The sequence below is a fragment of the Nothobranchius furzeri genome, chromosome 7 (assembly GCF_043380555.1).
Source record: "Nothobranchius furzeri strain GRZ-AD chromosome 7, NfurGRZ-RIMD1, whole genome shotgun sequence".
Classification (NCBI taxonomy): Eukaryota; Metazoa; Chordata; class Actinopteri; order Cyprinodontiformes; family Nothobranchiidae; genus Nothobranchius; species Nothobranchius furzeri.
Genome location: NC_091747.1, coordinates 69,816,530 through 69,842,106, shown reverse-complemented (window position 1 = coordinate 69,842,106; position 25,577 = coordinate 69,816,530). Strand labels below are relative to the sequence as shown.

General features: G+C 43.6%; 1 protein-coding gene across 1 annotated transcript in view; it reads left to right on the top strand.

Moving 5' to 3' along the window:
* The window catches only part of stx8 (syntaxin 8), a 76,965-nt gene that overhangs the window by 50,920 nt on the left and 468 nt on the right, over nucleotides 1–25,577 (top strand). The window contains exons 7-8 of the mRNA XM_015954449.3: nucleotides 7,976–8,077; nucleotides 25,423–25,577. The exon at nucleotides 25,423–25,577 is cut by the window's right edge and continues 468 nt beyond it. Coding sequence (XP_015809935.1) covers nucleotides 7,976–8,077; nucleotides 25,423–25,487 — 167 coding nt within the window. The 3' untranslated portion in view covers nucleotides 25,488–25,577. The remainder of the gene's footprint in view (nucleotides 1–7,975; nucleotides 8,078–25,422) is intronic.

Below are 25,577 nucleotides of genomic sequence, written 5' to 3'. Positions count from 1 at the left end.
GCTTGACACTTTGTGTTTTTAGTAGAGAACATGTTTAGTTTTAGTCTTCCTCAGCAGGGCTTTCAGTTAGAAGCCTGTACATTTATAGTTGATCATTTTTATTTATTTAAAGTTCATTATAATTTAATGTACACATCAGTGTAACATATTATTTAGAATTTTATTTCATATTGTGCATATATTTGTGTGTATATTATTGCTACATAAATATTGTCGTGGTTTTGGAATTGATTTATTGCGATGCTTTGATTTGAGTGAGATTTTAGTGGCATCGTAGCCATAAATGCTATGGCTCTAATTAATCAATCAATCAATCAATCAATCAATCAATCAATCAATCAGTCAAAGCTTTATTTACAAAGCGCCTTCCGCGACCCTGTCGGGAAGCCCAAGGCGCTGAACATGGTACACGGGAAAAGTGAAATATGATGAATACATTGAAAATAAAAGCAATTCAAATATTACAATAAAAGGTAAAACATTCTAGTAGAAGACAAATGGGTAAAACAAGGGATAGAGAGACCAATGAAAACAGGGAAATAAAATCAGCATAAAAAAGGGCCAAATTCAAACACGTTCAAGGAACGCCAAGCGGAGGAGGTGGGTTTTTAGGCGACTCTTAAAGACTGGCAGAGATGGGGACAGCCTGACTGAGGGTGGCAACTGGTTCCAGAGTGACGGTGCTAGGACTGAGAAAGCCTGGTCCCCGCGAGTACGACTCCTAGAACGAGGGACAGCGAGCAGGCCCTGGTCAGAGGAGCGCAGAGCGCGTGATGGGGAATGCCTGTTCAGGAGTGTGGCTAGATAGGGGGGACCACCACCCTGGAAGAAATGATAAACAAAGACGAGGATTTTGAATTGTGAGCGATAGCAAACCGGAAGCCAGTGCAGGGAGGCCAGAACCGGACTGATGTGGTCCCGTTTCCTGGTTCCAGTCAGGAACCTGGCTGCGCTGTTCTGCACAACTTGTAGGCGACGCAGTCATGACTGACACAACCCTGCATATAGAGAGTTGCAGTAATCAAGTCTAGAAATTACAAAAGCATGGAGTACCCGCTCCAGGTGGGCTCTTGACAGCATAGGCTTGATTTTTGCAAGGCGTCTCAAGTGAAAGAAACTGGACTGGATCACAGAGTTGATGTGAGCATCAAATTTAAGTCCAGCGTCAATTTTCACGCCCAGACTGGTGACAACTGGTTTGGAGTAGGGAGAAAGAGGGCCAAGATCAACATAACGACCCACAGCCCTGCTGTTGGGGTGAGAAACAATGAGCTCTGTCTTTCGCTCATTCAGATGCAGAAAGTTGGCCATTAACCAAGACTTTACCTCGTTAAGACAGGACACAAAGGACTGGATAGAGTGTCCTTTCTCCTGACACAATGGAGAGTAAATCTGGCAATCGTCAGCATAGAGATGGAACGATAGGCCATGCTTACGAAAGATTGACCCCAGAGGAAGCAGATAAATTGCAAACAAAAGAGGACCAAGGATCAATCCCTGCGGGACCACCCAGCGGAGCCCCTCCCATGAAGAAAAACATCACCCAGTTTAACACAGAATGTCCTGTTGTGGAGATACAATCTAAACCAATCCAGAGCAGACCCTTTGATCCCAACCCATCGTTCCAAGCGATCGAGTAGAATCGCATGGTCGACTGTGTCAAATGCTGCCATCAGATCTAACAACAGAAGCACCACAGATGTACCCTGATCTAGTGATAGATAGATGTCATTTAGGACCCTCAGTAGAGCCGACTGTGCTATGGCCAGACCTGAACCCTGATTGGAAAACCTCAAACAGATCAGAGTCAGCTAAATGTGAGACCAGCTGCTGATAAACGACTTTCTCAAGCAGTTTTGATGTAAAAGGCAGGGTAGAGATAGGCCTGTAATTTTCGATCACAGAGACATCAGCACCAGGTTTCTTCAGGGTTGGCTGTACAACTGCTGCTTTCAAAGCAGCTGGGACCACACCTGTGCTGAGGCTCCCATTGATAATCTGACCAAGTGAAGGGCCAAGACACGGAAAGGCAGCCTTCCAGAGATGAGGCGGCAGAACATCAAGTGGAGAGCCAGATGGCTTCTGCCTGAAAGTAGGACAGGAAGATCGGGGAAAGGGGAATGCTGGGTGTTGCAGTTCCCGGTGGAGGTATCATGGGTCTGGGGCATTGACAAATAAAAATATGGACATAGGCTGCCCATTGCTTCGCCAAGGCGCAGGTTGAAGCCAAAAATGGGAGGTTCCCACCACTGATTTTTTTTGACCGAGTCACACCCAGACAATACAAAAATGGGAAAAGAGGTGGAGCTGAGGGTGGGGCTGTTACATTTGGAAAAGGATTGGAACAAATGAAACCAATGTAGTTGCTAGAAGAAGAAGAAGAAGAAAATATCATTTCTATAGCGCCTCTCAAGATAAAACTCACGAGGCACTTCACAAAAACAAAACAAAAAATGTAAAAATATAAAAAAGCATTTAGAAAATGTTAAAAAATATATTTAAAATGAGCAAAAATAGGCAATTGGGATTTAAAAGAAAAAAAATGTTAAGAAAGAGAGAGCGTGAATAGGAAAGAGGGAAATCAGTGGATCCTGAGGAAGGTGGAATAGGTGGGGAGAGCAGAATAAAGAGAGAGGGGTTGAAGAAGGTCATACAAAAGCCAGCTTGAACAAGTGAGTCTTCAACTACTTTTTAAAGGAGACCACTGAGTCCACTGATCTCAACCTGCTAGCAATGTTAGTTAACCCGAGAAGCTAAGAAGGGCTTCGGGGACCCTGGAGAAGCCCACTCGCACGGCCGACAGGTTCCTGTACAAGGCTGTAGTCTTGCTGGTCGCCTGTGGATATCTAATATGGACTGGGACTGTTGAATTACAAGCAGAGCCAGACCGCTGCGACCGGAAGCCTTGGCCTTTTGTATCAGCTCATTCTCCACAGTTGGAAATGAGTGGGAAATTAGCTACATGCTACCCTGAAGCTAACTGAGTTTTACTGAGCCTTTTTAGCAAGAAAAACGCAGTAGAGCGACTCCAACATGAAGGCACCTCCAGCTTGCTGAGTAACAAAATTACAGTTGGGTAAGCTGACCGAGGACATTGGGTTTTGCTGGTCCACCGCAGTCAAAGATTCGTGAGTCCACCGTTCTTAACGCACGGTTCTCTGGGAGCATTGACTCTGCTTATGGCTCCGTGTCGTGCTCCCCACCAGAGACGAGAGCGTCGAAAATGGCAGACTCGCGTGTCTTTCACAAAGGTTGACCAGCGAAGCCCGATAGCCTTTGCTATCCTCGGTCAGATACCCAGCAACCACACCAACACATTATATTTCATTCGATTTCAACCCATCTTAGACCAAGCATTGTTAAGGTAGAATTTTCACCATTCAACCAGCAAACAATTAGCGAGAAAAATGTGGTTGAGTGACTCAAAAGTGAAGCAGCATCAACTAAAAGAGCTGCAGTGTTTCTGTGATCTCCCTCAGAAATCCACAAGTGACCAGCCTGACTACAGCCTCGCATTGGAGCCAGTCCGTTCATTGGCTGCCCCTGGAAATGGGAGCAGCCAGCCGCCTGTTCTAGCAACTCTTCTCGGGCGGGAGACAGAAGACTGGCATCCGCTCAAGTTTCTTATCCAGCCAGCAGCCAGACTAACATGTTTGACCAAGCAGTTAAATGACACAGCATTTCCCCCATTCAACCAACGAACCAGAAATATAATTTTACTTACTGATAAAGAAGAAGCAGAAACTGCTTGGATGATATGTTAGTGCAGTCAATAACCACAGCTTGCCCTCTTTGGTTTTTAATCATAGAATAATATGGACAAACACAAACAGACAAAAATGAAGTTCAGAGAGTCAAAATGGCTGAACATCTATTAATGTCAGGCTGAGGCCTTTCCCCGGAGCTAGCTCTGAATACACATGGCTCTGATGCTCATTAATTATTCAGAATTTTAAGCATTTAAATACACTTAAACAGAAAAGTTAAAGAAAATTCACCCCCATCACAGTTGTCACGAATATAAACTAGATCTATTAAACCTAAAATGTTGAACCAGGCTGTAAACATGTTTATTTCAGCTGTAAAACGGACATTTTTAACATGGGAGTCAATGATGATTTGCCCCTAGCGGATGAGGGTGGAACTGCAATCTTAGCCACTCCTTCAGCCTGGCCTGCCAAATCTTCCTCTGTTTAATTCTGCACAGAGAAAGGGTCTGGGAGCTCTCCTATTCAAATAACCCCACCCTGTGAGAATTCTAACCGAGCCAATCAGCACTTAGTAGCGTACATCACACGGCATAACGCCGAGTTTCTCATAAATATGGCGACGGAAGCGGAGTTTGCTGTGGCTCTTTCCTCTGTTCTAAATGACTTGAATGTCTTTAAAATAACAACAAGTAGAAGCGCTAAAAGCCTTTCTTCTGAAAAAAAAAAGATGTTTGCACCGTTGCCAGATGCCTTTTTCATTACAGTTACCCCCAAATTCCACTACCTCCGTTCCGCTCCGCTCCGCTCCGCTCCGGTCCGCCCCCGCCTTCCACAGCCGCTCGCTTCCGAACTCAATTTTTACTGGTACCCGCTCTACAACGGCTCCGCTCCGGTGCGGAGACCTGAGGTGGGCAAACAAGCATGCGCGGGATTTTCGAGATCTTGCGATACAGTCCGAGCAATAAACGCGGAAGTTAGATCCAAACACCCGTTGTGTGGGAGAAGCATCGGCATGAACTGTTTAATCTGCCCATCATTTGTGTTGAGAGATCGGCAGTGTTTGGATCAACTGAGTGTGACTACTTTGATAGTAGAAAGTGTATTTATGGCTTATTTTTGTGCATTTAAAGTTCAGCCGCCATTGATAGTTGTTAAAAGTTGTTAAACCTGTGCATATGAAACAAAAAAACGCCTTTTGTTTATCGATTTATTGTGAAAAACGGAAGTTGTGCTTGCTCCTTTTCCTGTTGGGCGGTTGTGATTTCTGTCCATTTACTGCGGAGGTGCTCCGGCGTCCGGCAAAAATAGGATTGATTCTATTTTTGCCGGACGCCGGAACAGAGGGCGGGGCACTGCGCCGCGCTGCCGGAGCACGGCCGCAGTAGTGGAATTGCTCTGATTGACAACAACGGGACCGATTTTGCTCCGGCGTTCGTGTCGGAGCGGAGGTAGTGGAATTTGGGGGTTAAACAACTACAGCATTGCGCGGCACAGTCGGCATTTCAGTTTTTTTCTGATTGGTTACTTTTGAGCTGCCTAGTCCCGCCCCTCATGCGCCTCTCTGCCTGTGTTACCAGACTCTCTCTGTGCAGAGTTAAACAGAGGATGAGTCTGGCAGGCCAGGCTGCTCCTTGGCTTCAAAACATGTAGATCATAATGGCCTCTTGGTGTGGGGAGGCTGAGCAGGCGAACTTGTGACCAACTGTCTTATACATATTTGTTGTTCCTCTGATTATTGCTTCTCTATATGAATCATTTTGCTTATCTCTTTTTTTTTTTTTGCACCAAGTACTGCTGCAATTTCCAAATGTTGTTATTTCTCACATGTATGGCAATAAACCCCCTTCTGATTCTGACTCTGACGTTCCAAATAGGTGCTAGTGGAAGGATTATGAAAATGTCAAAAAGACCATAAACACTAGTAAAATTCACCTTTTAATGTATTTTAGACATTTTTAGGTCACATTTAGCATTTGATGTGCACCTTTCATAGCAATGTATTTTTGACAAAGTTATAAAGATATCAAAAAAGATAACTTAAACACATACACTCATTTTTTTAAGCTGTGGTAGAATTTTTCATCAAGCTGAGCCTGAAACATGTTTTTCTTTGAGCTTCAGAAGATCAGAGGCAACACCAGAAGCCCATTGATGGAAGAAAAAGACACCTTAAGGAAACTTTAGGATTTTGTTGAACACAACTTAATAATTATCAAAAATTTTCAAACAAAATGTTCGATGTGAAAAATTAATAGTTTCATTGCAGCTGTTGTTGGAGGTTGTGTCCGAGCTCCAGTGCGTTTTGGCACAGCTGGAAATTCATCAATGAATTGAGATGTTTCATTTGGGCCAAAGCTGAATCAGGGAACTTGGCAGCGGCTGACTAGCATCATGCTTTATGACTCGTTGGAGTGGCATGCGGCAGAAATGGCTCAGTGTCTACACCCTTTGCCTGACAGTAAAGGAAGAGTTTCTTCACTCTAAATTGTTGCCTGATGCTCAGATGATGATGTGGGAGTCTCCAGGGGCGCCATGCTTACGGCTCTCTCATGTCTTCTTGTTTCAACGCTTTTCATCCCCAGACAGACACGCTTTGCTTTCCTTCCTTGAATTCATGCATCTTAATTAGTCCATTTCAGTCTAAACACAAACTGTCTTACCAACGGGGGATGACTCGCTCTTATTCAGGTGTTTTCTTGACACTGAGACAAGTACGATGCTGAGTACAGTTGTGGGAATTTAGTGATTTAGCACAAATTTAGAAGAACAAATCCATGACTCATTCAGATTATTTGACCCTTTTGCCATCTAAAGCAACTATAAACCATTATTCCAGGGCTTAAGAAGTATATATGTTCTAGTTTCACTCATTTAAATGTATTTTTAAAAAGTCACCACACTGATTTTGTTGTGAAACTGAATATAGAAGCTAGCAACTTTGTCTTATTTTTGCTTTTTCTTTTTTATTTTATAAGGCTACTGGATATTACCTGTCATCACTGCTAAAGTTAAGATAAAAAACAGACTTTTTACACTGGAGCTGTGTTCTGTAGTGACTCTCTTGATTTATAACAGGAGTAATGAGGCATGCTGCTCTGGATGTAATTGCTCACATGTTTCTTCATCTGTTTATTCATAGTTTTCTGTCAGTGTGACAGTTGGGCTCTTGAGAGAGACTGATGGATGGCCTTTACAGGAAAAGATGTTGTTTTTAGCAGAATTTTGTTTTGATACGCCCGTCTTAATACTTCTGAGCAGATTTGTAAAAAATGTGGTTAAATTTGTGGTCAAATCAGCCATTTTATACGGCAGTCATGGGTGAAATGGGTTGGCATTATCCGTAAACAATGGCATTCTTTAAAAACAATACCATAGTCAGAATTTGGTCGTCCTCCAGCAGTTGTCTGATTTTATTTCTGGCTCCAGACCTCTGGAGATGCCACGATAACACAAGCCAAGCAAATCACGCGGCTTCATCTGGACAACCTTCAAGACTTAAAGTTCTGCTCTAGAGACCCTGGCCAAACATGTGTACACAAATACACACACATATGAACACACACACACACACATACAGAAAAATAGAAACATAAATATCAACAGGGTATCCGCGGGTCTTTAATAAGTCTTAAAAAGTCTTAAATTAGCTTTTCCAAATTTAAGGCCTTGAAAATCCTTAAAAATGACAAATAATCCTTAAATACAGTTTCCAAAGGTCTTAAATTACCAACGACCCAATATTTCTATGAAATTTTCGTGAATTTCGAGTGTTCAGCATTTTTTGTGTATGATGTTGGCGTAAGCGGAACCGTACACATTCAGTTGGTTGTGAAAGGGGGCTATTTTTAAATGAGCACATTAGCTGGTTAAGCTAGTGGGAGCTTGCGCCATGGGGAAGTGCAAATTTAATGGTAACTGGATGGCTAATCCCACGTTCGCGACGTGGTTAGCACCGGTTCCAGCCAATAGCTGGAAAATATAGCTTAAATTTAATTTAAAAAATTGCTTAAATTTGGTCAAAGTGGCCTTAAAAAGATCTTAAAAAGTCTTAAATTTGGCTCCCTTAAACCTGCAGATACCCTGAAAACTATTTTTTTAAAGCCTAGTCTTGCAAAAGGGTGGATGATTACTTGCACACAATCCTCTACTGTGCGTTTATAACCTCTGCCCTTTGAATTAGCCGACTTTTACAACACCAAGTATAAAAATGGTTATTCAGAAACTAATTAATTAATTTAAACGTCTTCTTTTCCTGTCTGTCTCAGAAATCATCGATGACCTCGCACAGCTCGTCGACACGACGGACAGCAGGATTCGAAATGAAACACGAAGGGTGAAGCTGGTGGAGACCAAGTCAGCGTCCTGTGGTGAGCCTACTTTGTTTCAGAGTTACCCAACAGGAGGCGGCCTGCAGCTTGAACTGCTGTTCTTTAAGCTAGAGTGGTGTACTACGAAGGTTCACTCAAATGGGAGGGAGAGCTTAGCACAGCACGTATACACCCACCCCCGCCCCCAGACCTCTGCGCCCCACTCATGCGACACATTAGGGTTTGTGGTTGAGTACCTCTAGGAAATGGTTGAAAGCATAAAGCAAATGTATAGATAACAACAAGCTACCAACTTTGATTTTCTTTGAAGGTTTAGGAACAATTAATCATCTGTTAAGAGTAGAGATCCTTCGATCTGATTATGTGATTTTCAAATGATTGGAATCGGGTGGAAAAGATCGGATATAACCTTCTAAAACAACAAGCATGGTCTTTTAAAATCATCCTGAGTTATTGAAATGTAAAGACAATGGCTTAGTTTTCATTTTAACAAGTTTCATGGCATCAGTATTCATCGTTGCATAGATGACAACACCACAAGGTCACATAATTAGCAGCGTGCAGGTAAGTAACACACCATAACATTAAGCTGTTAGCAGACACGCTTAAGCTGTTTTTACAGGACCGTAGCGTTTGCAAAACGGGATTTGCCGCGCACCCTGGGGTTTATTTTGGCATTTATCGTAGTAAAGCTGAAGCTAGAATAAACGGCCATCTGGCACCTCTCAAACCAAGACGGGATAGAGGGAGGTCGCTGGGCGGCCCCCCCGCATGTGACGTACAGGGTCGCGCATTCAGCGTCAGACGGAAGACACGTCAGATTGATGGAATTTCTTTTTCAGGACCTTTAGCTTTGATGTGACCTGTTTTTTGTCCCGCTTGTTGCCCCGCTCAGCCGGTGTTTTCACCTCTCTGTCGAACACCTGGCTGTCTCTCACCGTCCCCGTAAAAAGGCGACTAATCTTTTCGTCTGCTCGCACGGCCAAAAGCTCCGTGGTCTCCGCGTCTGTCCAGTTTGCCATGTTGTAGGTGGTTGAAAGATACTAGTGAGAGGCCATGTTTATCTGTGTTTATATCCCTCCCGGCCGGCACTCTGCGCGCAGTATACATCACTAACGCGACCATCCTCTTTTGCGGGGTGGGCCATCCACAGTCGCTCCAAATGGATTAGCGGGGCTGACACGCGTTTAGCTGTCAGAGGTGAGGGGCTCGTGCGGCAATATTTCTACCAAGCGAGGCGGAACGAATGCCGCAAAATTCGCGCAACGCCATGCTGGCATGGCGCGTTTATAGACATACCATTGCAGTAATATTATGCCGATTTACCGGCATGGCGTGTCTTATAAAAGCACCTTTAATGTCAAGAGAGTGGAAATGTCTAAAGTTTTAACGTATTAAACCAGACAGCAAAGGCAGTGCAACAGCCACTTATGATTTGCGCCAACCAATGACTAAACATACTGGACAAACCCTCCGTCATGTGACCTATAGATTTCTGAAGAGCTGAATTAAAGCCCAATAAGCGGCTTTGGCCACCAACATCTTGACCGTGTCACACATCTTGTCACGTTATGCAGTTGTTTTAGCCATTTTCAAAAGACATTGTGCTGGCAAATCAGCATAATACTGCTGCCACAGTGTGTCTTATGAAATCAGTGTGGCAACATGGCGATGTGACAGTTTTGCGGCTTTCACGTTGCCATGTTCGGTAGTAGTATTAACACAACGCCTTACTCGTGAACGAAGATTATGCCTTGGCACAACAGAAGGTGATGTCATGATCACAAGTATTGTATATATTGAAAATGAAAGTAAAAATAGACAATCACCCCAGTTTCACAATGAAGCATCAGCGGTACGGAGCGTCGCTGCTTCAAATAGAATCCATTATAGTCTATGGAGTGTTTCAAAAACAACCGCGCCATAGCAATTTTCAGACGAGTCTAAGAAGCGGTGCACCGCACCCGCTGAACAAATGATCAGCCTCTATTTTTGCAGCAAGCCGCTTCTCGGACATGTCAGTTTAGGGTTAGACAGGAAATCACACACGGTTTCAGTGTAAAATGCCCAGTAATTTTTTAAATAAAAGTACTGCAGTGTGACCCAACGGCCTATTTAGTCACAGCATCATTCCAGAAGTGTAGTGGTGTGTTTTTCATGGCTTTAATCCTGGCGGTGGAAAGAAACAACATCATATATGACGTCAAGCAGCGATATCAAACGTGATTTCCTTCTTTTTGGTTTAATGGCGGATTGCATAAACAAGCCGTGAACTTGGAAGTCTTGAGGGATTGTGTGATCTCGCGAGTCCAGGAAAGAGCACAGTGAGGAAGCCGGGCTGCGGCCAAAACTCTCCCAGTGTGAAAAGGACAGCTTTGAAATCCGTGAGTAAACCCCTCCGCTGCCGTTTGAAGTGTGAAGCCAGGGTAAGTTTTGCTTTTCTAAACAGAATCAGCGGAGATGGTAAATTGGAGCGATGCAGAGCTCTGGGAGCTTCTCTTCATTGGGGCTGAAGCTCAGATCACCAGACAGTTCACGGGGACTGTGGAGGACAGAGACCTTTAGGAACGGCTGGTCAGAAAGACATTGTGGCTTCATTCACAAGTTATGTCCAAGCTAAAAGGAAGTCTGTGACAGCACAGAGACCTCCCCCACACCCCTTTATCCTGTCATCGCTGAATCTTTGGTGAAAAGCACACGATCGTGCCACATTACCGCCACAGTCTGACCACTTATGAACGACCAAAGGCTCCCTGATGTCAACTCAGCTTTGTGTCAAATTGGCGGCATTGTTTTCCGAAAGAGGCCACTGTCAGAAATATGCTGAAGTTTCTGCTGAAAATGTTAGCCTCTCAACTCAAAGTGCTAAAACTATCTGCTGTGTTCGCTCACAGTCAAATCATTTTTGGCCACGACCCATAGATGGCTCTCAGTCATGGGTGGAATGTGGTCGTCTCCATATGCAATAGGACAATGAACAACATGACGTACTCATTGCTACAGATGCCAGTCAATGGGGCAGTTCGCCGTACACTGTTGAGGAGGACATGAATATATAATGTTTCGAAATAAATGACTTAAGTACCTTTGTCTACTCTTGACTCAAAGAAAAAAACAGGCCTAAATAGTCCAAAGTTGAGACCAAAGTCGTTTCAAATGAGCCATCACCATCTTAGTTTTGCTCAGTGGCAGTAACATCCCGCCCACCAACCCAATAGAGCGCTGTGATTGGCAAGACACAACACTGGTCTGGGCTGCTGAGGTTCCAGTGGAGCGTGGCTAGACCTGCATGCAGAGCAAAATCATCTGTCGAGGATTCTCTGCTAGAGTAAAATAGCCTTCACATAAACATTCTGGTAATGGAGCTGTGTCAATGGACCGTGCTCGGTTCATGACGGTCGCTGTCGCCATGGTGATGGCTTCATTGTTGTGCACGAGCTAGCAGATGGTCACTGACTGAAAACAGAGAATGCAATAGGAGGGTCAGGCTCCAGAATACTTGGTGTTGTTGGTTGTGTGCTCATGGCACCAGAGCACAAGTTTGTTTGACGATCCCAGAGCTCGTATTGTGTCAGAATCAGAACTCTTTTGATCTGTTCTGCCTCGTCTCCATTAGTCCTTCTTCTGTGTTTCAGGTTTATTTATGGACCTTGTGTGTGTCAGTGTGTGTTTGTACACAGCACAATACCTGCCAGTATGTGGGCCACAAGCATGTGTTAAAGATAATCGAGTGTGTAAATTATTTTACAGAAATGTAGTTGCACATGCCTGGGTTTGTTCAAATGGGTGTCTGAGTCTGAGAAACCTCTTAGCAAATGGAAAATTCCCCAATGATGTTCTTCACTCTCACCTCTATGCTCTTTTTCTTTCTCTTTCATTCATCTCTGTCATCCCCCCGTTCACCACCTCGGTTGTTTGACACTCGTCTTTTTGTCAAGCAGAGAAAGAACTGAAAATACTACATGCCACAAATTGCTTGGAGGGCTTTCCTTTTTTGCCAAGACAGTGTGTTTATAATTCTTCAGCTTTAGGGCTTTGTTTATTTTTGAAAGCACCGCTCATCCAAAGCCGGTGTTTGGTGTTCTGTCTCAGCCGTGTCCTTGTAAAGGGAATCTTCTGGCTTTGACAGCAGAGAGCATACCTAGCATTACTATTAGGAGCTGCTGCATTGTAGCCCACATGCTAGACTTGTTCTTAAAGCTGGTAACTGTTCTAGAAATCCAAGTTTTGGAATTATTTTTCTGTACGAAATACGCATAACTATTCATCTGGTGTTTTTCTCCTTTATGTTAGCGGACATAATGGACATAAATGTTTTGGAGACAAGTAAGACAAAGTGTAGAGTGCATCATCGGGACTGTGGTGCTGCGAAACATCGATTGTGTAAAAGTGTCCGGGGCTCTTGTGCTCTGGCTTGTAGAAGCATGTATCGACTAAACCTCTATCAGATTCAGCCACGGCTGGATTGCGTTTGGATTTATGTAATTCTACGTTACACACGGATGTTTTTGCAAGATATTCAAGGGTGTGTGGAGGAATTCTTCAGCACATCTGCTCCACTTACCGGTCCTCTAAGTAGCTGAATGTCCAATGCAATTGAGATGTTTTCCTCCCGAAACATTTCTCGAAAATAAAAGAACCTCAGGGTGTGCTATTAAAATAGTCTTTAGGTTTCTGAGATGTTCATAATTTATCCCTTCATTTAGTACCTGCTGCATTGTGTGACTGGTCTTCAGTCCATTCTGCTGCACAAGAAAACAACCTCACACACGATGTTTATTGTTCAACTCGTTAGATTCATTGCCAAAGACGACTGCTGCTTGACTTGCATTTTAAAGGCCTAATACAAAAACAAACAGCTTAGAACTAACATGCGGGATTTGTAACTCTACTGTAGGGTCAAACTTTTACTAAAACTCTTAGTGACAAGTAGGGCTGGGCAATAAATCGAAAATTTATCGTTATCGAGATTTCTGACACTTATCAGGATTATTTTTCCCATGCCAATAAATTTGATAGTAAAAAAATTAAAAGATGTGTGCAGGTTGTCAACGTTCCTGTCCCTTTAAGAAGCTGGACCACCTTTCTCCTTTATTCACGTAAAAATCGGACTCAATGTAACGCATGTGACAGCCCCATCTAGTGGGTAACTTTTGTCTCTGCGCATACCTGTAGTTATCGTCCATTTATCGTTATCGAGGTGAAATCCTCAATATATCGCAATATTGATTTTAGGCCATATCGCCCAGCCCTAGTGACAAGTTGATTCTCCTTTACTATAACAATTCTGGTAAACTAATGTTCAAGTAGTTGTTTTATTAACGTGCGGCTTTGTGATGTCTCCAGTGTTTTCAAGTGTTTTTAACAAGCCACTCCTAAAGGTGTCCTCCACAGTCCCCGTGCAGCCTCAGGTGATCTGATCGCCAGGTCTAATGAAGAGAAGCTCCAGGAGCACTGCAGATAAAATGAACATGCAATAAAAAATTTATTGGAAATTTCTATTTTTTACTGTTTTAGTATTTTCTGCATTAAGAAAAAAACTGACCTTTCACCTCTCAAGATAAAAATCACAAAAAACAAAAACTATTAAATACAAAAAGTTTTTTTAATCATTAAAAATATGTTTAAAATGACAAAAAATAAAAATCGTGGTTAAAAAATGTAAAGAAAAAAAGAGAAAATGAACAGGGAAGAAGGAAATCGGTGGATCCTGGGAAAGACAATAAGTAGAAAGAGCAGAATAAGGAGAGGGTGTTGAAGGTCACACCAAAGCCTGAACAGGTGAGTTTTCAGCTGATTTTTAAAGGAGACCACTGAGTCCACTTATCTCAGGCTCAGGGGGAGAGAGGTCTGGGTCTGGGGGCCACAGCAGCAAATGATCTGTCACCTTTGGTCTTTAGCCTGGTGCGGCACAACCAGTAGGCGTTGGTCACTGGACCTCAGGTACCTGCTGGGGATGTAGGGACTGAGAAGATCACCAATGTATGATGGTGCTTGTCCATTGTCCATTAATCAGCTGAAGGTTTGTGGTGAACAGATAGTGAATTAAGGTTTTACTAATGCATTTCTAATGATAATAAGTTTTAATAGTTAATTTTAATAATTAATGTTTTAATAGGTGTTTAACAATCTGTGTAAATGCAGCAGAATGCAGGAAATAGCATCATATTTATTTTTCTGTGCCCCCCAAAATCGTGTCCCCGTGTTTTTGAAAGCGACTGCAGTCATGTCTCTCTAAATCCGTCTCCTACGCCACTGAGTCAGCGGAGGTGAGCGTCGCGTGTGTACGTTCCTGAGGAGAAGCGCTGACAGAAGGGTTCAGGACTCTGTCTGGACATCCTGTTTTAGGTTTCACCGGTCTCTGTCTCCGTGAAGGGAGGGGGGAGGGGGGGTCTCCGTGAATGAAAGAATGAATACTGGAACATTTTCTGTGAATACTAATTCAGGAAGATTAGCGGAGCAACAAGCAGTAAAATAGTTTACAGTGTTTAAAACAGTTTCCAGCCCAAAATGGGACAATTAACAGGTGTGAAAGTTTTCACTGACAGTTTATTCACAGGATCAGGATTACATCGCAACTCCACCGCTCCTGGTTTCAGCTCCACTGAGTGGCTTCTTGTCTTCTGCGCATGCGGGTTGCTTTGGTGCCGCGGAGCGTTCACACTGGTGAGAGTTTGATATCGCATTTCAGTCATAGTGTGAACGGCTACACCAAAAAAATCAGATTTACTCAAAAAATTGGAATTGAGCAGTGTGAACATAGCCAAAAGATCGGGACACAGAATCAGCAGATTCTGAAAATCAAAAGACTCGGACTGGAGTGCAACAATACCTGATGGGGACATCCCTAGTTTCACCGTCTATTTTCTATCAAAAGCTAGGTGTAGGAGACTATTTTCATGTTCAGCCTGCATGAAAAACTCAGTGCGACAGTTTTTTATCTGAAATAATCATTAAAAAGTGTTTTTTCAGTGTTCCACACCTTTAAATCAAATTGTCTCAGTGTAAAGAAGAAATTACCAAACAATAAATGGATGGAGGAGAGAAGCTCTGTACTCTTTCCTCGGCGCTAATCAACAGATGAGAAGTGGCTTTGAGTTGAGTTGAACAGATGTGGCAGATTAGTTCTATTTAGATTAGCTCTAATTTCCCTCTGGGATTAATAAAATATTTTTGAATTGAATTGAGTTCACTGAACCTGAGAGTTTTATCATTATTTATGATTTCTTGGCTCAACACAGATAATCTTCAGTTAGTCAAAAGCCACTTCAGAAGCTTTGTGAGTGTCAGAGGTGGCTTGAATCCTAAGTAGGTTTCACTGTTTGGACAAAAGAGGATTTGTTTATGCACCATGTCGATGTAAGGTAAGTATTTTCATAAAAACACAAATTTATTTAACAGTAAAGTGTAACTAAAACTTTTGTCTGATCAATGAGATCTTCCATTTATGATTCCCATCACCTACACCAACACCTTGCACTGATTAGAGGCAGAAATGAGCATTCAGAGTGTCTGTGTGTGAATGTGAAGGCTACTTTTAGCATGTACGTCATATTACTTGTGTGGTTTACAAATGAGATTTTATTTAGTTTTCCCCAGTAGAGATCTTCAGAGGTTACCCCCAAATTCCACTACCTCCGCTCCGGTCCGCCCCCGCCTTCCGCTGCCGCTCGCTTCCGAACTCAAATTATACTGGTACCCGCTCTACAACGGCTCCGCTCCGGTGCGGAGACCTGAGGCGGGCAAACAAGCATGCGCGGGATTTTCGAGATCTTGCGATACAGTCCGAGCAATAAACGCGGAAGTTAGATCCAAACACCCGTTGTGTGGGAGAAGCATCGAAATGAACTGTTTAATCTGCCCATCATTTGTGTTGAGAGGTCAGCAGTGTTTGGATCAACAAAGTGTGACTACTTTGATAGTAGAAGCTGTATTTATGGCTTAATTTTGTGCATTTAAACTTCAGCCACCATTGATAGTTGTTAAAAGTTGTTAAACCTGTGCATATGAAACAAAAAACGCCTTTTGTTTATCGATTTATTGTGAAAAACGGAAGTTGTGCTTGCTCCTTTTCCTGTTGGGCGGTGGTGATTTCTGTCCATTGACTGCGGAGGTGCTCCGGCGTCCGGCAAAAATAGGATCGATTCTATTTTTGATGGACGCCAGAACAGAGGGCGGCGCACTGCGCCTCACTGCCGGAGCACGGCCGCAGTAGTGGAATTGCTCTGATTGACTACAACGGGACCGATTTTGCTCCGGCGTTCGTGTCGGAGCGGAGCGGAGGTAGTGGAATTTGGGGGTCAGGGTTAGTGGCTGGGTGGGTTGGTTTGCTACATGAAATCTTTTATAAAGAATTCATTTAGTTCCGTTTAACAATCCTTTTTGAGATATTTTGAGATGGTTACTGGACAGTTTGTCCGAATCGAGGTTAAAAAGTGCATTATTTAAAGATTGCTCTGAAAAATCTAGTCTGCCCTGGATTTTAATGTGAGAAACTTTTTCGTGTTAATCTTGTTAACCTAAAATCTGTCTTCTTCCTTTAGAGGTCATCCTCATCTTTTGTGGTCTAGAAGGTCTTTTAACTTTAATCTGAGAGGCCTGACAGGGAGCAGTGGAGGGCTTCAGGGGTCTCTGTCTGGTCCTGGCTTTCTCTGATTATCATTACTCTCTCCAATTTGACTTATTGATGTGTCTGAAGATTGCCAAAATGGGACGAAGCTGGACTATGGTCTTCAGAGCTCCTGGGTGGTCAGACTGTTAGCATCGCTGTCACAGCAAAGCCCCAGTCTATTTGGGAAGCAAGTACCAAATCTGCCGTTAGCCCGCGGAGGCAGTTTGAGGGTCAGGAGAAGCTCGTACGGGCCGACCGTGATGGTTGGAGGACAAAAGGGGAGGTTTGGGGTCAGAGTAGTGTCAGCTGTGGCTTTATGGCTGACCGTTATGTTCAGATGAAGAGTGTGGGAGCCTCGCTCCATGGTAACGGACGCATGTGTCAATGCTCGACCTTCAGTGCCACTGTTGCTATGGAGTGTCTGGTTGACTTACTGTCAGATGTTGGATCTGGATCAATTAAATTCTTCAGTCAGAGCCCAGTGAGGATTGGGTTTTGCTTACATATCGTTTACACCCCAACAAAGATAATTGTAGTACATTTTAATGTGTATTTGCTTTAAGCTGGAGGCTCTTAAAGAGTCATCACCGGTATCGGAGCGCGTGTTTCCGCCTCTACATTGACATTACGCTCACATGTGTGAGTTATTAGGGGGAGAGGCGCTGTCTCGTCTGGTGATAACACCCAACATTCATGTCCTGTTTGGACCGCCATCGGAACACCTTTCTCTGGAATCAAATCAAACCAGACCATGCTCTACTAACTGGGAGCATTCAGAGAAACAGAAAATAAAACATAAATATGTTTGATTGGTGTGAGAAACTGGAAAGAACGATGACACAGTGGAACAAAACAAGACATCTGGATCCCTTTAACTGTTCCTGTGTAATATCTTGGCAGATGTTTATTCACTGTGTCTTAAATCTCATTCTGACTCGTTACCTGTGGGAATGACATGGGGGGAGACGGGAAGAAAGACTAAAAGAATGACAGAAATGTAAAACAACGGGGTAAAACTGTGTGCAGTCTGACTGTCTAGTCAAAAATATCCAGTACATGATTGAAATTTGATTCCTGTTCAGACTGACTCCAGTCCTTAAAATTAAGCTCTTAGGGGAAGTTTTTGAAATACACTCAACACATTTATGAATGCAACACTTTTGATTTGACCCCCATTGGGCATGAGCTGAACTCTTAAGTAGGGCTGCAGCTATCGAATATTTTAGTATTCAAGTATTCTATTGAATAGTCATTCCCAACATCACGTTTTTTTCTGAACTCCACTTGAACATGATTCGTGATGCTACGCGTTAGCTTAGAATTAGCCAGTCTACCCGTAGTTTAACTCTTTATCCCAAACTTGGACAGTTTCGGTCTTTTATAATGGTTTCTGTCTTTGCTGGTCCCCATATTTTCCTCCACAGCATCTAGATTACAACATTGTGCGCCAGTAAAATTTGTTCAGACTGTGTTGCGCACATTTAACGAAGCTTCGAATCAGTAAAAAATGAATCGAATAATTCAATGAACTGAACCATTCAAATCATTCGTTGATTCATTTCAGCCCTACTCATTAGCCATGTTTCCATTGCCAAAACTTCAGGGTAAATTCTGGACGGGGAAATTGACGGGAAAATGGGATGTTCCGGTTTCCAGATCCGGGTGCCAGATCGACTCAAGGGCCTGCACCTGCCGAGGACGATACGTTAGATGATTGGCTGGATGTACGACTTATGGAAGATACGTTGGCATGTTCGTACATTAGCGCACTGATGCTGAAGATTTTGACTGGTTTGAATGAATTTGCAATTGTAGTTCCTCATAGGCAACATCAACAATGTTAAATGTTTCAACAGTGGTAGGTCACTGCCTAGGGGTGGGAATTGCTAAGTTTTTATCAATATAAATGGCATTGTTGATTCTGTCTATTGATCCAATTCCCTTGTCAATTCCAGAGTACTTAAGCAGGTGGCAAAAAACTAATTGCGCATGGCTCCTGCACTATAACTGTCAGTTTCTTTATGATGCATAAGCAGTTGTACCTGTATCGGTTGGATATATCTTTCCAAATGTTCTCATTTTTGCTCCCTGTGAAGGGTTGGGGGGGGGGGGGGGGGGGGGGGGCTGGTGCCAATCTCCAGCAGTCAATGATGGGCAAACAGGCGGGGTGCACCCTGGACAGAGTGCCAGTCCATCGCAGGGCAACACAGAACCACACAGGACAAACAACCATGCATACACACTTACACCTATGGACAATTTAGAGGGACCAATTAACCTGATAGTTGTGTTTTGGGACTGTGGGAGGAAGCTGGAGTACCCGGAGACAACCCACGCATGCATAAGAAGAACATGCAAACGTCTTGCAGAAAGACCCTAGGCCGGGATGTGAACCCAGGAACTTGTTGCTGCAAGGCAACATATACACTCAAATTCATTTAGTCACATGGGAAACTTATTAACAGCTGACATTGCCAAAGGAAATGTGAAGTAAAAGTCAAGAAGCAGAGAACCTAAGCAGATCTGGTTCTTATCAAATGGGGTTAAATGTAATTGTTTAGCAACTTTTTTTGAACAAACGCCAAGTATACAAAATAAGAACTAGCAAAATGTACAGAAGGATGTAACATTTATACTAATGGCCAGGGTCGGCAACAAGATGGCGCCTGTGCTTGGCTTAGCCGCAGTCACCGGCCACTTTTTCAAACTTTTCTCCACTTACCACCTCTTTTCCACCTTGCTCCTGTCTGCGATCCTCTTCAGTAGTGTCCCTGCTACCATCTCCTATGATCGCCAGACTCTTTTGTCCTTCCGTTCGTTCACGATCGCCCAAGATGCACCGGGGACGTACCTCCCTGTTTGTTTATCTGAGTAGCGCACTGGCCTGGAGCCAAACGACGGTCCCGAGCTGCGCACCTCCGGCTATGTTTATCCGGTCCCGGGAAAACGTCGGAGGAAAAGAGGTAAACGAGCAGGAATCCAGGTGAGAATAAGACTTCTCTTAAAGCGTGGTTTATCTAGTAAACGTCGGCGTGATCTTCTAGCTTCTTGTCCTTTGTTTGGTGACCTGAGCGCCACTTCCGCATTCCCGCCAGGCCGCATTGCAGCGCGGTTCATCCATCCAAGTTTTTTAAGGTCTGTTTATCCTCATTCCTCAGTGGTTTCTCCTCCGGTTCCCTCCATAAGTGGTTTTTATAAACACCGTGGATCTAACCCTGCTAATTTATGTCCACTAACTCCAGCTGTTTCTGTAGTTTCTGATTCCTCCACCTCACTCAGCATGGCTCTATTAAATACCCGCTCTGTTAACAATAAGTCCTTCCTGCTCAATGATCTAATTCTCTCTAAAAACCTGGATTTTCTGTTTCTGACTGAAGTTTGGCAGCAAACATCTGATCATTCTGGTCTGATTGAACTCGGCCCGAGTGGTTATTCTTTCCTTAGCCAGCCCCGGGGTTCTGGTCATGGTGGAAGCATAGCTGTTGTTTTTAGAGACCATCTTCCATGTAGCTCTACAACCTCTGGTCACTTTGCTTCCTTTGAACTGCAGCTGATTAAAGTCGGGCGTAAGGACCCGTTCTACTGTGCTGTGGTCTATCGTCCACCTGGTCCAAACAGTTCTTTCCTTCAGGAGTTTAGTGACTTTCTATCCTCCACTGTGAAGCTGTCCAGACTGGTGATTGTTGGTGATTTTAACATCCACGTTGATGATCCCTCTCATCACTTTGCCATGAATTTCTCCAGCCTTATGGACTCCTTCGGCTTTACCCAGCATGTTTCTGGCCCCCCACACACCGGGAGCATCCTCTAGACCTTGTTTTTACCCTGAGCCTAAATGCTGACAGTGTTTGTCCTGAGGATGTTTATATTTCAGATCACCATTGCATCTTCTTTAACTTGTCAGTTTCTGCGTCCCCACCTCCTGCTCGCCGTATGGTTAGTTCTCGTTTTCTTAATGAGAGCACAGCTAGCACTTTTTCTGCTGCTTTTGATCCACAATGTTCTTCTGATAACGACCCAGATTCCTTAACTTCTCAGTTTAACGAGCACTGCCTCTCCATTCTGGACAACATCTGTCCTGTCAAAACCAGGTCAGTTCCTGCAGTGAACCCTACTCCCTGGTTTAATGACAGCCTTCGCAGCCTGAAGCGCCAATGCAGAAAAATTGAGCGTTTGTGGAAGAAAACCCATCTCCACGTCCATCTGCTGCACCTAAAGTATCTTCTGACATCCTTTAATTCTGCAGTCAGAGATGCAAGAGTTTCCTATTTCTCTGGTGTCCCAGAGCAAAGGGAACCCCAAGGTGCTGTTTAACACCATCAGCAGCATCGTGTCTCCTGCTACTTCTACAGCCTCCATCCACTCTGTTACAGACTGTGAGAACTTTGTCTTTCTTTGTGGACAAAGTCAATAAGGTTAGATCTAGCATCTCTCCTTCAGCCTTATCGCTGCCTCTCCCGACTCCAACCAGGCCCATCATCCTAGATAGCTTTGCTCCTGTTTCTTTGCCTGAGTTAACCAAACTAGTTAACTCTATGAAGACCCCTGCATGCCCCCTCCACATCTTACCCTCATCTTTGTTTAAAAGTGCTTTTCAGTCCATCGGTCCCAGCGTGCTCTCTATAATTAATGCTTCTCTGGTCTCTGGTCAGGTCCCTGCTTACTTTAAGAACGCTGTAATCCACCCGCTTCTTAAAAAACCGAGTCTCGACCCCTCTCTCCATAGCAGCTTCAGACTCATCTCTAAACTTCCGTTCATCTCCAAGATCTTGGAAAAGGTTGTGGCTAAACAACTCACAGCTGCTCTTGATGAACATAACATCTATGATAGCTTCCAGTCAGGTTTTCGTAGAGCTCATTCTACTGAAACAGCTCTTCTTAGGGTCTCTAATGACCTTCTGACTCACAGTGATGCAGGGGACTGTTCTGTTCTGGCCCTGCTGGACCTGACTGCAGCCTTCGACACTGTTTACCATCACCTGCTACTGGAGAGGCTCAGAGACTGGGTAGGCCTATCAGGATCTGCTCTGGAGTGGTTCTCCTCTCATCTCTCTGAGCGCTCCTTTTCTGTGGCTGTCTCCAAGTTTAGGTCCTCCACCACCTCCCTTACCCATGGTGTCCCACAAGGTTCTGTGCTGGGGCCTCTGCTCTTCCTCCTCTATCTGCTTCCTCTTCAGCACATCCTGAGCTCCTTCAAAGGAATCTCCTACCATCTTTATGCAGATGACATCCAACTGTACATCTCCTTTAAGCCCCATGAGATGTCTAAGCTGCAGCTGTTACACACCTGCTTAGACTCTATCAAAACCTGGATGGCTGGGAGCTTTCTTCAGCTGAATGAAGATAAGACTGAGATCCTCATCTGTGCCCCAGACAAGCTGGTTCCCAAAGTCAGAGACTCTCTTGGTCAGCTTGCTTCCCCACACCAAACCTTCTGTCAGGAATCTTGGCGTGACCTTTGACCCGGCTCTCATCCTGGATTCTCATGTCAGTTCTCTTGTTCGCTCTTCCTTCTTCCATCTCAGGAACGTTGCTAAGCTGAGTCCCATTCTGTCCCGCTCAGAACTTGAGACAGTTCTCCACACCTTCATCTCCTCACGCTTAGACTACTGTAACTCTCTTTTCACGTGTCTGAGCAGAACCTCCCTGAACCGTCTACAGGTGGTTCAGAACGCCTGTGCTCGGCTTATGACCAAGTCCTCCAAACACACCCACATCACCCCGCTTCTCCTCCAGCTTCATTGGCTGCCAGTCAACTTCAGGGTTCATTTCAAGATCCTGGTTCTGGTCTATAGGGCCTTACATGGACAAGCACCATCTTACATTGGTGATCTTCTTAGTCCCTACACCCCCAGCAGGTCCCTGAGGTCCAGTGATCAAAGCCTACTGGTTGTGCAGCACCAGGCTAAAGGTCAAAGGTGACAGATCATCTGCTGCTGTGGCCCCCAGACTCTGGACCTCTCTCCCCCTGAGCCTGAGATCAGTGGACTCAGTGGTCTCCTTTAAAAAGCAGCTGAAGACTCACTTGTTCAAGCTGGCTTTTGTATGACCTTCTTCACCTCTCTCTCTTTATTCTGCTCTCCCCACCTATTCCACCTTCCTCAGGATCCACTGATTTCCCTCTTTCCTGTTCACTCTCTCTCTTTCTTAACATTTTTTTAATCACAATTGCCTATTTTTACTCATTTTAAACATATATTTAAACATTTTCTAAATGCTTTTTATATTTTTACATTTTTTCTTTTTGTGAAGCGCCTCGTGATTTTTATCTTGAGAGGCGCTATAGAAATGATATTTTCTTCTTCTTCTTCTTCTTCTTCTTCTTCTTCGTCTTTTTCTTCTTCTTCTTCTTCTTCTTCTTCTTCTTCTTCTTCTTCTTCTTCAGGGCCTCTAAAAATGTTAATACATTTTAAAACTTACACATTAGAACTGTTGTGAGTGCTTTTTGGCACAGCCTGATGTTGATTTAATGTAGTTTCAGACGAGTAACAACCTTTCCTGTAATAGTTTCATCACAAACTCTTTTAACTTTTTGAAATTTACCCTCATTTAATTCACCCCATAGTCCCCAAATTCTCCCAAAGATCTCTCACATCTTGTGACTGAGTTGAGAGGTTCCAGACAGCTTCCTGACTCCTTTCTGACACAAACGATTGATTTGGATCTACTTTTGTCTCTGTGTGTTTTCAAAATGACAGCCACACCAGAGTTAGGCTTGACGACTCATCCAAGCATAGTTGCAACTTCTCAGGAACATTTTGAGACTTTTTGGGGAGCTTCTCTCTTAATTACGCTTCAACAGTCAGTGAGTTCATGTGAGCTCTTCTGCTCGAGCTCTTCTCGGAGTTCGGAAAATGTCAGGATTAAAGGCTGCAGTGGTTAACATTTATCTCTTTAAACATAATTATCTTCTCAAGGTTTTGTTTAAATTTGAGTCCGTATTACTCTAACCCTTTATCAGTTTGTTTCTGGGTAATAAATGAATAAGAACCTTTACCTGAAGTCCACTAGAACCCTTATTTTCTCTTGTTAGGGTGGTGGCTGTAATAAAAAGTGTAATATATTCAGGTCCTGAGGGTAAAGAGCTTTGATGAAGTGTGAGTGAGGTTTTGCACATTTTTGTCCGCTGCCATAATATCAGTGAAACACGATGATTATCCTCTAACAGCAGAATCAGAAACACATGCCTATCAGCGCCGTGGCCATCGAACACGTGCAGATTGTTTCACTGTTATCAACAGAAGACTGGCAGTCAAATAAAGCCTCTGAACTCTGAACCTTTAAAGGCGAGCGGTGAGGCTGAGGACCTCACCGTGGGAAACGGCTTTTACTCAGTGTTCTCGACTATTTCAAAGTTTTCGTTCTGAAGGTTTGCCACAAATGATAACTGTAAGTAAATGTCAGAGGTGTGAACAAGTCACTGCTTTGCAAGTCACAAGTATTTCCAGTCAAGTCTCGAGTCAAGCCCAAGTCAAAGACAACCAAGTCCAAGTTGAGTCCAAAGTCAATGATGTGGAAGTCCAAGTCAAGTCCAAGTTCTTTTCAAGTCATAATCAAGTCATCTGTCCAACTTCAATTTAATGACAATAATGAACAAATTCCAGAAATAAATCTTCTTAAAGCTTCGTTTGTTTGCTCAAACAAGCAGGAAGTGCAACTGGAACTGGTTATAAACAAAGTGCTGCTGCGTTTAGCAGTAGATCAAACCCAGATCCAAGAATGATTCAGGATTTTTGTCCGTGTCGTGTCACTTTTGTGCTAAAATATTAGCACTATTATTATTATTATTATCGACTATTGCAATTCACTTCTTTATGGTCTCCCCAACAAACTCCTTCATAAACTGCAACTGGTCCAGAATTCAGCAGCCCGTATTATCACCAGGACCCCTTCCTTTCACCACATCACCCCGGTTCTCCAGCAGCTTCACTGGCTCCCAGTTAAATTCAGGTCCATCTTCAAAATTCTCCTCCATACCTTCAAAGCAATCCACAACCTCTCTCCTCCATATATCTCAGACCTTATAAGTATTAACACCCCATCCCGTTCACTCAGATCTTCTTCTTCCATCCATCTTGCGGTTCCTTCTGCCCGTCTCGCTACCATGGGGAGCAGAGCTTTCAGCCGCTCTGCTCCTCGTCTCTGGAACTCACTTCCCCCAGACATCAGGAACATTGACAGTTTTACCCTTTTCAAATCAAAACTCAAAACACACATGTTTAAATTTGCCTACAACCTCTGATTTTATTGAACTGTTTCTCTCTTTGTTTTTTCTTCTTTGGGTTTTATTATTGTTTTATTGTATTTTATTACATGTTTTGTGTAAAGTGACCTTGGGTGTCCTGAAAGGCGCTTTTAAATAAAATGTATTATTATTATTATTATAAAATATCAAATATGCTCAAGTCATCATCAAGTCATCAGATGCAAGTCGATTCAAGTTGCAAGTCATTGGCGTTCAAGCCCGAGTTGAGCCCAAGTCTCTATATATTATATCAAGTCAAGTCAAGTCATTAAAATACTGATTCGAGTCTGACTCGAGTCCAACTCATGTGACTCGAGTCCACACGTCTGGTAAATGTAATAAAATTAAGCAAACTCCAAACATCTAAGGATCTGGTGGGTCTTTATTATCATGTTTTATTTTGTTAGCATCACTTATTTCCCTAGATGAGCTTGTGTCCTGCAGGTTTGGTTGGTCTCGTTATCCAATCATCTCATGGCTAAAGTTTTACTGACACATTCTGACACACTTCCCCCCTCCCCTCCCCAGGGATGCTGGTGGTGATCATCCTGCTTCTCATAGCCATCGTAGTGATCGGAGTGTGGCCTATGTAGCTGACGGAGGAGCCGCTGGACTTGCGGTGGACAAGCCTACTCTGACGCAGAGATGAAAGTAAACGAACACTGATGCACCTCTGTCTCTCA